The 13,296-nt window shown below is 34.3% G+C and overlaps 1 protein-coding gene across 1 annotated transcript in view; it reads right to left on the bottom strand.

Moving 5' to 3' along the window:
• LOC129227407 (60S ribosomal export protein NMD3-like) overlaps nucleotides 1-8,447 on the bottom strand; it is a 44,435-nt gene extending 35,988 nt beyond the window's left edge. The window contains exons 1-4 of the mRNA XM_054861960.1: nucleotides 8,304-8,447; nucleotides 3,045-3,098; nucleotides 2,807-2,941; nucleotides 2,629-2,722 (exon numbers count right to left, since the gene is read on the bottom strand). Of these exons, the coding sequence (XP_054717935.1) occupies nucleotides 2,629-2,722; nucleotides 2,807-2,941; nucleotides 3,045-3,091 (276 nt within the window). The 5' untranslated portion in view covers nucleotides 3,092-3,098; nucleotides 8,304-8,447. The remainder of the gene's footprint in view (nucleotides 1-2,628; nucleotides 2,723-2,806; nucleotides 2,942-3,044; nucleotides 3,099-8,303) is intronic.
• Between the last annotated feature and the right edge of the window lie 4,849 nt (nucleotides 8,448-13,296).

Here is a 13,296-nt window from a genome sequence, read left to right as displayed (position 1 = left end):
TTCCAACTCAAGATAGATAGAACTTTGCACAAATTCGGCAGATTTATTTGAGTTTAAAGTAAATCTAAAGTTCCTGCAGAATGCGACGTAAGTCGCAAATTTAGTAGTAGTCTGCTATAGGCCCAGTAGCAGAAACTTTCTAGCCAGTCTGCGACACTATTTTGGGCAGTTGAAAATAATCTGCAGCATTATTATCAGTTTTAATCATTTTAAGTTTTCATAAAATACACATAAAGGTCAAGACTCAGAAATTTTCCAACTGGCCAGTGGCCCCTAGACCTGAAAAACTTAGTGGCCACCACTGTCGCCGCGTTTTAAGGTATAAAAAAAGAGGGGGAGGGGCGGGACAGTTTTTACTACTTTCATAAAAATAAATAGAACTCTGCGCACTATGAAAAGCAATTATTCAACACCTATTTATTTAAATGTGGAAAATTTAAGTTAAAATAGGTTTTCGAATTTTTTTTCAGAAAATGAATTAATAAATAAATTAGTAAATGAGAAGTTGGCAGGAAACTGCATTTTAGATGAATGTTTCAGTTTGTAGCAAAGCTTCCAATGCAAATACAATTGTGCAGGTAATAATTCACATTTTTTTATGAAAATCATTTAAAAAGAAACATGATTTATTGTACATCACATGTAATCTTCAATAGTTTGTATTGAGGTAAACATCAAATTCTGTTTTTGGAAACTTAGGGAAGTAATAGTCTCGTCTATTTCCATCTTGCAAATGACCAAACATGGCGTCAACGCGAAAAATGCATGATTCTAAATAGATTTTTGAATTTGTAACAAAAGTGGAAAAAAATTCAAAAACCCTAAAAAGTTACAACTTAGATGAAATAGTCAGTTTTTAGCACATTAGCCTCTAAAGCAATGAAGATAAAATTACATTCTGAAGATAAAATTTTGCATTTTTTAAGACAGTAATCAAGAATTATCCGAAAAAATGGCACATTTTGCATAATTTTCAGCAGTTTGCATTGCAATAAACATTCAATTATGTTATGAAAACGTAGGCAATTACCATGTCTTGCTTACCAACATTTTAGGAATGACCAAACATGGCGACTACGCCGAAAATTAAGATATAAATTTTTGAATTTGGTGCAAAAAAATAATTTAAAAATAAGAATCTTCATAAGATTACACTTTAGTGGAAAAGTTTTTTGCGCTTTTGCGTCCAAAGCAATAAGGATAAGGTGAATTTTTAAATCTAAAGCTTTTCATTTCTCAAGAAAATTACTTTAAAAGAAAAAAAAACGATTTGCTGCACATTTTAAGTTATTTTTTCATTAGTTTGCTGTTAAATAAAACATCCAATTCTGCTTCGTTTTTGAAAACTAAGGCACTTAAGCATCTTATCTACTTCGATCTTGTGAATGACCAAGTATGGCGACTATGTTTCACCTGATACGCTGAAAGAATCGATCGACTTTCTGGTCTAAAAATGATTTCTAAACAATCTTTGCCAAGTTATATTTTTTTCTTTTTTTTTTTTAACTTTATTTATTTATTCCTTCTTTCTCTTTGTTCTTTTGTTAAAATTGTCTGCAGGCCGCTGAAAAATCTGCGACGCACGTCTCGCGTCTCGCAGTTTCTGCTCCCGGGGCTATAGGGCTTAGACCTATTAGTGACTTACTCTTTAAACAAAAAACTAAACCCATTATTTTCCCCCTGTGTTTAAGATAGGTTTGAAATAATTAAGAGCCCATCAATTTCATACACCTCCTAACTTTTTAGACCTTGCAACGGCTCTACACATATGCATCCAGAAAAAGTTATATAAAAAGCATTCATACTTTTTATTTGTCTTTTGTACATTAACACTCAAAATTTTGTAATAACACAAATGAAGTTGTTTCTGAAAATTGTGCGAATTTCATGTTTTTATAGAACATTAAAGCTATATATATATATATATATATATATATATATATATATATATATATATATATATATATATATATATATATATATATATATATATATATATATATATATATATATATATGTATATATATATATATATATATATATATATATATATATATATATATATATATATATATATATATGTATATATATATATATATATTTTCTTTCTTTGAACACCAAAGGTGTGTCACACCTTTGTGGTGTCACACCTTTGAAGGTGTGACACCACAAAATACTGCCCCAGGTGTCACCCCACTGCATAATGTAGATAATATTACAATGTTAAATGGAAAACGTATTGATGTTTCTTAAAGTAGATTAATATTTTCTATTTTAAACTGGTATAAAATTTAAATATTAGTTTTAATAAACTTGAACAAATATTGGTATTTGGTGCATCTCTAGCGCTTATATTTCAGAATAAGCAAAATGTTTTTTTAAATTAATATTTTTAACATAATACAGCTATATAATAAACAAAAAAAATTACTTTTATAAAAAATATCAGTATGTTCCTTGAGTAGAATCATGGCAATTCAGTGTGAGAGCGTGAAATAGTACTTCACTAGTCATCACTCCGAAGGCCCTTGTACCTATCAACAATGTGATTTCGCCGAATACTTCACTATAGTCAGGAGAAGAGAAGTCTTAAGGAGTCTTAAATATATATACAGACTTAACACATACCTGGTTTAAACCTTTAAGTTTTTTCAGGCAAAATGCTAAAAGTTCTCTGGATTCTAAAGCACAGGAAAGCCACTGAGCTGGTGGTTGCAAATACCTGTAAAATATGAAAATGCATCATTGTAATTTAATGACAGATCAAACTGTTTTTATCGTAATCAAATACTGAAAAACACAATACCTGCTACAACCTTTACAAAAGTAGATCACAACTTGCTTTGCAATGCCTTCAGTAATGTCAACACGACTTCTGATACAAGGAATACACATATTAGCAGGGTTGGGGTCGATAGCAACTCCACATTGACAACAAAGTCTAGAAAAGTTTCGTAAGAATTTTTCATAAAACAAACATAATTTGATTATAAGTTTTAAAAAAAGGTAGAACTTAAATTAGTCCATAAACAATAAAAACTTACATTTTCCCAACATTTTTTACACATGCTTCATTTGGAACGTACTCCATGATAAATCTAAAAATAAATAAAACTGCTTAGTGAAATATAATGTTATGTGTGACAACCAGCTAATGAATCTTATAGAGGATAACATCTGATATAGAGGGAAGAAATGGCGTGATTTCCAGCATATGCCACTGGACCATAATATACACCCCCCCCCCTCCCCGGAAAACAATATCCAAAATTTGTCTACAGGGCCATCGATACCGTGTCAACCCAGCCAGAAATTAGGCGTTTGTACAGGGAAAAGGTGCCTGGTGGTCAAACCAGAAAGGCTGTCCTGCTCGGCCCTGTTCATCCTTACTTTGTACCAGTGGCGACTTGTGGCTTAATTCGGCGGGTGGGCCCACTGTTATCAGAGGCGCCCCGATGGGAGGTCACTGTGGCCTCCCAAAAGTTTCTTTATTTGGCAAATTTGGAGACCATATAGCTTTTTAGGCCTAATGTATCTTCTAATTATATTTAAGTATCTAATTTTTTATCATTCGGTAAAGTTCGGAGTTTCATTTTGTGAATTGAGAACTTAACCCCTCTCCTCCCAAAAATTTTAGTTCGTGGTGCCTCTGGCGTTTGTATAAAGTTTTCACACACAAAAAAAAGAAAAACAGATCATAGTTTTATTGTCGTCAGAAAGCCTAACTGATGATAAAGCATTATCAATAAGCTGTTTGTCAAAAGCAGGCAAAAGTATAGCAACAGTTATTGCTAAAGAGTCTTATCAAAATTGCCTGATCTTATTTTACTGTACATTTTGTTTCTTCGTGGTTCTCTGAAGTTTAATGCTGTAAAAAAAGTTAATTGTTCTAGAAAGTAATTCATATAGTTAGCGAACTCAATGGGGAAAATGTTGCTGGGTATCGTCAGTTTGAATATGATTCTATTCCCCTTGAAAAGTTGGATGTGGTAGTCCCAAAAGACCACGATTGGCTTCATAAAGACACTACGGTGTCCTTATTAACATACCGACGGATCGGGTGGAGGGATATGATCCTGATGTATATACTGCACAGACGTGCACAACAGTGACCTACAGAAGATAACAATTTATCAGTGCCCTAAATGTGACGATTGATCCTTTCACTTCCATTGAAGTAAATATTGAATTTTAAAAAATGTTACATTTTTGAGTTTACCAGATGAATTGACAGTAAAGAATTTTTCAACTGTTTTTAGTTTCATTGTATTTTTGGCATCTTTTCAGAGTTGGCCCTATTGGAGGGACATGTGCTCCTAGTAGCAGTTATAACCAAAACGCCATTCTTGGTTATAACTGCTGAAAAACATAATTGATATCTCAATTGCTACTATATATTAATACCAGTCTTTATCGCAGTTGTTTTATAAGCTTTATTGCAATTTACTTATTTCGAGCTTCTCCTCAAGAGTCAAAGTTGAAATTGGTGATTTTAGAAAATAATCCACTTGATTATTTTTTAAAAGTTCGAGGGAAACAACTTCAATAACATATTTTTGATATTTAAAAACACCAAATACAAGCCACTAGTAATAAATGACAAAAGGCATTAATCTAACTCATATCACACCTTTGATACCAACACGATACTGGGATCATGCAGCAGCATTAGCTTTCACTTTAGCATGCTTCGTTATTATTTATCTTCATATAAATAATAGCCAATGATCGAGTAACCCGCGTGATTCAACAATGAAACTCGCACCACGGCATGATAATTTGATAATATGTTTTGGCAATGTTTAACATGCAGGGAAAGGCTTCATTGTGACAAGGCTGAACTCAATCCCGGGAACTTAACTATTTTACTGGTAAGACAGTAATTAAAGGAATGAAGACTCGAAAAAGCGGTAAAAATTAACGTTTTTCACTGGAGTTTAGAGTTAATCCACTGGAGTGAGGATTAAAATTTCAACGATCAAACTATCACTAGACAGGCAATTGCTCCGTTCAAATGTAGAAGCAATTTTCACTCGTCATACCATGATGGATGGTTTTCTAGTTGATACCTAATAACCTAGTTAGTGATGTAAAATACCTGGGCATTTATTTTTAGGGGTAAATACCCAGGGTATTTACCCGGGTATTTATTTCAAAAATTTATATTCAACTAAAATACTTTTCTGTCTGTATTTCACTATGTATATATGTAACCAACCACATACAAAACAAATTTTTGCCCAAAAATTGTATTTTGATCACATATTTAAAGAATTATTGTGTGAGACAACTTAGCAATCTAATATGATATTCACATTAAATGTGTTGGATATGCCTAATCAATGTCCCCATCTTTCTTTTTTGTTTTTCACTTTTCAAAGCAAAATTTAAAGTTTTACCAGTACAAATACAAAGTGAGTGACAATTTAGTGCCTCCTAAATACTAATTGCCTATCATATTCTCCTTTTAACATAGAGCAAAATGATTCCAGTAAACATATTTTTGGTCTTCTGGCTACTGCCAACTATCGAAGGTCGAAATCATTAGAACTTAAATGCTGAGAAAACAATTGGTTAACTTCTAAATTTAAATTATAAAATTAACCAATTAACAATTTGATTTGAATTGTTTGGATCCATCGCCATAGCAACACCATCCATGTATTGCTGTCAGGTAGTAGCGTTGTTTGTGTACCGGCGGAGGATCACTTTCAAAGCAAATGTGATCAGGCATTTAGTATTTAGGAGGCTTTGGACAAACTGATTACAACTCAAAGCCAAAACTAACTAGTAGAATGATATTATGAAAAATCAACGAAAAGTTGTGCTAGTGCCATCTATGTGACAAAATTAAACTTAAATCCCTTTGCTTTACCCCATGAAAAATTAAATTATCCTGCCATCCTATTTAAGTTTTAGAATAGTTCATTCTAATTCTGACAGTTTTTTTGATAAGATTTCATTACGCTTTTAATTAAAGAAATTATAATATATAAATTTTTGTATTTTTAATCTTTCATTTTACAGTTTATGTTTTAAAAAGAAAATCATCACCTTTTGATACCACCTAAAGTTTTTTTTTTTTTGGCAAAATGCGCTATTACTAGGGGATTTACCCTGCCTTAGGATAAATAACCAAAAAAATATTTACCTTCCCACCCGACATCACTAATTGCGTGTATTAAAAATAGTTCGAATAAATTTTCATCATGAAGTACTGGAGAGCAAATGCAAATGAGCAAGGCAACAATTTTTTGTGTTTTTTTTTTTGTTTTTTGCTTATTAATGTGAAAACTGTTTGTATATTTGCCACGTTACCACTTAAACAGCTATAAAATAAATAAATAAATAACATCATAGTCTTAATAACTTCTTCCAAGCCTCCCTCATACTTCCTTTTTTTTTTTTTTTTTCATTTTGGATATGACTAACTTAGACTGTGATTTTGAAATCCTGAAGTTCATCATTGAATTGCTTATACTTGTCCAATTATGACATTGAAAAGAAAGATTCTTTGGTTCACGATATGTTTCTTCCATAATTTCATCAAGTCTTCCAGTAAAAATTTTATTAACTGTGTAATACAAATGTATGTATCAGTTTTACCAATTATTTCATACTTAGATTTTAAAAAAAAAATTTCAGACTCACTTTTTGCATTTTTTTGTAAAATACCCAGTTTTTGGGTATTTACCCAGGCTTTGGGTAAATACCCAAAAAATATTTACCTACCCACTGGGTATTTACCCGATCCACATCACTAAACCTAGTGAATACCTAATTTGATCAAATTACGAAACTGGTAACTAATTTTTCTAGAAACATGCAGTTTACTTAATTAGCAATACATTCTTTCCATAAGAAATTTAATTTACTTTTAATTTTCAGTGTAATAATTTAGGTTTGCTCAGTGTTAGAATACTCTAGCTTAGAAAAGGCATGACAATAAGCCCTACATGATTAAGACTTATTACTTTAACCAAATATCATAACTTAGCAGAAAATTGAAAAAATCTCACCCAATGAAAACTATATTAGGAACACCTTTTAATTCAAAAATACAAAGTCTGAACTCTTATTATATTAGCACAACACGGAAAACAAACTGTACCTAAATTCAAACTGCAACTTAAAAAATGGCAAACTCCTTTTCGAAAATAAAATCTCCATTCAGAAATTTCAAGAATGCGATCAAAGTTCCATAAAGAAAAATAAGCAAATTAAAATATGTATTCCATGGAATGAAATCAGAGGGAACCCAAAATATTGTAAACCCCAATACCTGATAGTAACAGCCGTTTAAGATTAAAGAAAAGGAAAAAATGAATTGAAAATCTATCAAAAGAGAGAAGAGAAAAAACCGGGAGAGAGCGATGAGAGAACTTTTCCTTTCCCCGTGGGGTGAGCTCCAAGTTTTCTGATCTTTGCCTCGCTGAAACATTGTATAAGTGAAGCGAGACGAGACACTTTCCTCCCACTTGCTTCTACTATTGCCATTGGATGAAAATGTTTTTCCAAGGGGCAAAAAGGAACTGACGCATACACATCGTTCGGGGTGACATCGCTTGCCGTTTTCGTTACTTTGGTTCAATCATCGCAGTTGGTTAAGTTGTGGGCCGCCGTTAAAAAGGCTCAAAGGAACGTTCTAAAAGCGCTGACGCTAGTTAACAGAAAAGAAAAACTTTTTTTTTTATATTAGCGACAAGCAGAGTGCTAGAAATTTAAAATCAGGTTCATGCCCTGATTTTTTAAAAATTGAAACATCAGAAAATATTTTTTAACAATTTATTTATGTGCTATTTTTCCGGGTGGGCCTGGCCCACCCGGCCCATAGTGACGAGCCGCCACTGCTTTGTACTTATAATAGTGCCCTGTGTTCAATACAGCGTTCAACTACATCAAGCTTGTTCTATTAAGTCATTTTTTTAAGGCAGTTACAATAACGCAAGTAAGAGCGGGGCCCAATCCGCGGGACCCTGGGCGGCTGCCCAGATTGCCCAGCCCTGGAGGCGCTCCTGCTTGTAAGGAATCTTTCTCAAACGCCTTGAAAATTGTTTTTTATCCTTCTGATTTATTTCCACTTCCATAAGCAAAAGTAGACGTGTGTCCAGACTAAAATGTTAAATTGCTTGCCTTTCGTTATCTCTTTTGGTTTTCTCTCGACAAAAATTATTTTACTTCATGGAGCTGACTTTTCTCAGAAAATTTGTCGTAAATGGAAGTGGTCGCTCAAAGAAGTTTCACTATAGTATCTTGAATTAAAGGCGAGAAAGACGCAAATAGAAATCCTGAAAAATACTGACCTTAATTGATCTTTAAAGACGACAGATGTGTTTTAAGAACCATAAAAAAACTTTTCAAAACATAACGAAATAAAAACATTTAATACATTTTAACGTATTAAACGTGGTTTTGTTTTGGAAACGACTACGATTGATAAACGTAGTTAAAATTACGAGTACACAGAAAGAAAAAGAAAAAAAAGGAGCCTCAACTTCGCTGGCAACACATCGAAAATGGTAGATGCTACTACTCCTTCAACTTAGAGTCCCTAGGGACTCTAGTTTAAACCAGAGCGTTGGAGTCGGAGTCGATCTGATTTTGGGACAACTGCTTGACGAAAGCTAGAACGATTGGGATTCACAAGATTGTGGTTGCCGCAGTCACAAAGCACATCCTCTGTACGGAATCTGCAAATTTTTTTATTTTCATCCAGATAATTTACAACAGGGTAGTTCTGTACGCAAAAGATCAGTGCAGTGGGTAAGATCGGATCGCTAATCGGTCGGAGTTGGCTTCGCTCACTGATCGGCTGGATTACAGTAACGCGGCGACCAATAGAGTTGCTTGATAATTTGTTTACATTTTAAAGCTACTGTTAATGTAATTTATTGTATTTTTTTGTTCATTTGGCGAAATATTTCAAATGTGTTTTAATGAGCAGTATAACTTCACAGGTACTTTTATGGATATAATGAAAAGTTCAATTTTATTTTTCGGTTGGAGATTTTTCCCTCCATTTGGAGCATTTTTGATTGGTAGGGCTCGGCGCCTTTTTGACTTTGGCGCCATCGTGCCTTACACGACCTTGCACATAGGGACGGAGCGGCCCTGCATGTGTATTTTGGAAATTGAATTATACTATGATACTCAGCTCTCTGGATGTGATAACGGGCTGTCTAGTATTTTGCATGTAGTTCTGCCTTAGGGGTGGTAACCATTGATTGAGAAGGAATAGGAGAGAGTGCAACCCTACTATCCCGATACGGCAACAGTACCATGTGACCTGGGGAGCAATTTCGAGTTGACCGTAACCGCTGAAGAAGTTTTCATTAGCTGAAGCCATGCATGATAACAACCTTTAACTGTAGAAGGGAAAAATTAGATTTCTTCTTCTTCTTCTTTCCGGCGTTTCCACGCAAAAAGATAGGCGATATGGAAACAGATTCCTTCCACCCCAATTCACACAGTTCGCACAAACTACGAATAATCCACTTTGGCGAGAGAAAAGAGAGGAGGACCAAACATCCAAACACATCTACGAAACATCTTCAACACAGCCCTCCCGTAAGAAGGGATCGCTAGAACGTCTGGGTGGAAAACATCGTCATGAGAGAAATTTTTAGTGTTCAAGATAGAGATGATGTTGTCTGTTTAAGGAGTTATCTGGGCAAGTCCACATTAGATGTTCGAAGTCCTCTATAATACAACAAGTAGTACATAGAGGGGAACTTTCTTTGCGCATGATGAATAGTTTGTCTTTAGTTAGAACTGATTTACATAGTATTCTGTTTAGTTTGACTTCGCTGTACCTGTTAGTTATCCATTTAGGTTTAATTCTGAGGGAGGGAATGAGCTTTTTGTATTTATTATAATACTTTGAATTGTTCCATATTATGTCTCTTTCTTTGTAGAATTCACTTGTTGAAAAAAAAATTAGATTTATAGTAATAGTGCAGTGTTCTAGCATTGTAAACTGTGAGGAAAAAGCCACACCAGGAGGTCCAGTAACTTTTCCCCAGCATGTACGAATGTTTTTGACTTCTAAATAAAGAAAAAATAACCTTTATATGCATTCAACGAGTACATATTCCACAGTTGCCTATAATTTTTAAATTTTTGTACTTTTTTATCAATAAAAGTTATAAAACATTGTATATCTTGAGTGCAAATAACATTTTAGTTCCATAAAAACACTTTTTACTTAACTAGTAATTATTTTAACGGCTCTTAAGCATTTTGTGTGCATTTGCTTTGTTGGCGAGTATCTTTTCTCGCCAAGCTCCTGTGAACAGCAGATGCGCAAGAATAAAGATTTGCTATTTTTATGTTTCAATTTAAATACTAGTATGCCTGCGTATGAAATCATTTCAAAACATTGATTACAATAATTATGAATCCATAAGTTTTCAGTCAATAGCAGAACATTTTAAACTATTTGTACATGCCCGTCATTTTAGGGAATAAGCATTAAAATACATGAAAAATGCAATTACATTATATTTTAAAATCCGGAAGGAAGTGGAGAGAGGGAATTTAATGATAGGCCCCTGTATTTGTATCCGTTATTTATTTATTATTATGCGGTAAAGGAGTTGGAGCCAGAGTTGCTCTGATTTGTAGCCCCGACTTCATAATAAGCACCGTCGCGTCGTCTGAAATATATTTAATGCCAAAAGAGCGATTAGGTGCCAAAACGCGACAACTTCCCAACCAAAAAAGTCACCTGACCTGGGAAACATTGGATCCCAAGCTTATTTCACTGAGACATTTGCTATGGCTCCCTCCATTAGTATTCCTTCTGAGTGGTGGTAACTTATTGCTAAAGATCCATGACTTTTTCGGTCCTTTGACCGAAGGTGGTAATGATGGGATCAGTAGGGATAGACGGAAACAAGTTCTATAACTACACTCGATGTTATTTTAAACTTTTGGTGAGTGAAGGGGTATAGAAGGGATTCTGAGAATTCTGCATGTTTCCTAACCATTGGGTAGGTGTCATCACTGTTTCATGATGACTTCGTGAAAAAAGTTGTTTTTTAAAGTTTTGTGATCACATTTTTCTCTCTGGCAGGTTTACAAATTGCAAAGAAACTGGTTTCAACTAACTTTACTTTAAGGTTACTAAAAACCATTATTTCTGAACTAGCTAACCCGTACGAAGTATTCACACTTTATACCGGTAATTAAAAAATCCAGTTTTAAAATGGCAGTTTTTCAAAAAACAATGTGATTTGTAACAGGAAATATCCAACGCAGTTTAGCATAAATAAACGGATTACTGAATACTATGTGTTTCAGAGTTTCCAGGAACCCTTTTTTCAATTCAAAATTGTGAGCTTTTGGCAGGAAAGACATCCAGTAAAAGTTTTGAATTGAAAAAGGGGTTCCTGGAAATCCCAAAACACGTGCATTTAGTAATATGTTTATTTGTGCCAAACAATGTTGGATATTTCCTGTTATTTCTCAGCACCAAGGTATTTATTTCCAAATGTGAATTGTTTTTCAAAAACATTATGCTGAAAAATTAAAATAAAATGATTAATTTTACTTATGTAATTCTATATGAAATGTTAGAGGACCCCTTTCACACAAAAAACACCCTTAAGAGTACCGTCTTTTCGGGAATTAGCAGTGCGGCACAAACAAGAAAAAAAGTAAAAAAAAATGCCGGTGCGGCGCATATAACGGGTGCGGCGGATACAGTCTTTTTTTATTTTCAAGTTAAAAAAAGTTAAACATGCTGCTAATAGATGACACCACATCATCTTTTCCTTTCATTTTGCGAAATCCTTCAACCTTAGGCGACAAGTAAAGCAAATAGGGGGGAGGGAAGGTAAGTCCAGCAATAGGGAAGTTTTCGATTTTTCAATTTTATTTTTATATGATAAAGTTACATGTATGAACATCATAGGTGAAAAAATTTTTGCGATACGATAAGTAGTTTATTTTAAATTAATTTTTAAAGTTCAAGCGCTTGTGACGTCAAATGGCATAGGAAGTGACGTCATGCGCTCTTCCGATAGGGGAGATGCCGAAGGTCACGCATTCGACTTCGAAGACGAAACGTAAAAGGCTTATCTCCTCGCGCTTCTGGAACATTAAACCTCTCGTCCTCTCGGAAATATTCGAATATCATCATTCATGTTACATGAGGAAGATTATTTAGATTGTGCTTTTACGAATCCGGTCTCCATAGTGTGTTCAAAAGGATTATTGAATTTCTAAAAAATATAAATATCAGCGCGCTCAAAATGTCCCTAGCGAAAACAAGGGATCTTCGGCGGAAGGCTGCCTATTCGCGCCCTGTGACGTAGGCTCGTGACGTTTCAGAAGAGCGCACTTTTGCGCGTGGATTTTTAAAAATTCATTAAAAATCAACCACGGTGTTTTAAAATTCGGCGATGGTGAATTTTTTAGTTTTGAGGGTCAATTAACAATATCCAATAGCCAAAATATGAACATTTAATAGGTTGCAACTTCCCTATTGCACGTGTTTCACTGATAGGAGAGAAACGCTGATCCACGTGGGCGAGCAAGCCTTATCGCGTCGGAGCGAAGGGGTCAGGGAGAGGAGTATTGTAAGCAAAAGTACTAGTAAGGGAGGGGGATGGATGTCCAGTTTTGTAAAGGGAATTTACCACCCCCCTCACAAAAGTACGTTGATCGGGGTAGTCAAGCAACCTAGTCATTCTTTCGTTCTTGGCATATCTTTTTGGGGGAACTTTTCCAGATTTGCTTTTGAAATGGCTCCTACTAAGCGATTGAGAAATTATACTGCAGCCTTTAAGTTTAAAGTAATAAAGGCAGAAGCAATTGGAAATCGACTTGCTGCCAGAGAGTTTGGCATTGATGAGAGATGCTTTTGCCGTTGGAAATCGGATAAATTAATCATCGAAAGTGATGGCCAATCGAGGGATGCCGAAGGCAAAAAGTGCAAAATGGGAATTTTTAAAAATATTTCATTATTGTTAATTAAAAATACTAACGAGAAATAAAAAAAATATTTTTATTACATTTAATTCAGCTTTCATTACGACTGATTGTACTTTTTAGTAGTTTAATGTTGGGTGCACGCTTATGGAGGGTGCGGCGCACACATTAAAAAAATTTTTCTTTGAGAATATATAACGATGCGGCGCTTACACTGGGTGCGGCGCTTATTCCCGAAAATACGGTATTATTTATGATACTGTGATTTACCATGTTTGTGTTTCATATTAATGGAAACTTGTATTAGAATTCTGTTGAAGGAAAAAAAACATTAAAAAGTGAAAATTTCTGGCCGGGAGCAAG

This window comes from Uloborus diversus, chromosome 8 (assembly GCF_026930045.1).
Source record: "Uloborus diversus isolate 005 chromosome 8, Udiv.v.3.1, whole genome shotgun sequence".
NCBI classification, from domain to species: Eukaryota; Metazoa; Arthropoda; class Arachnida; order Araneae; family Uloboridae; genus Uloborus; species Uloborus diversus.
Note: the sequence above shows the minus strand (reverse complement) of the source record. Positions and strands in the feature narration are given on the sequence as shown.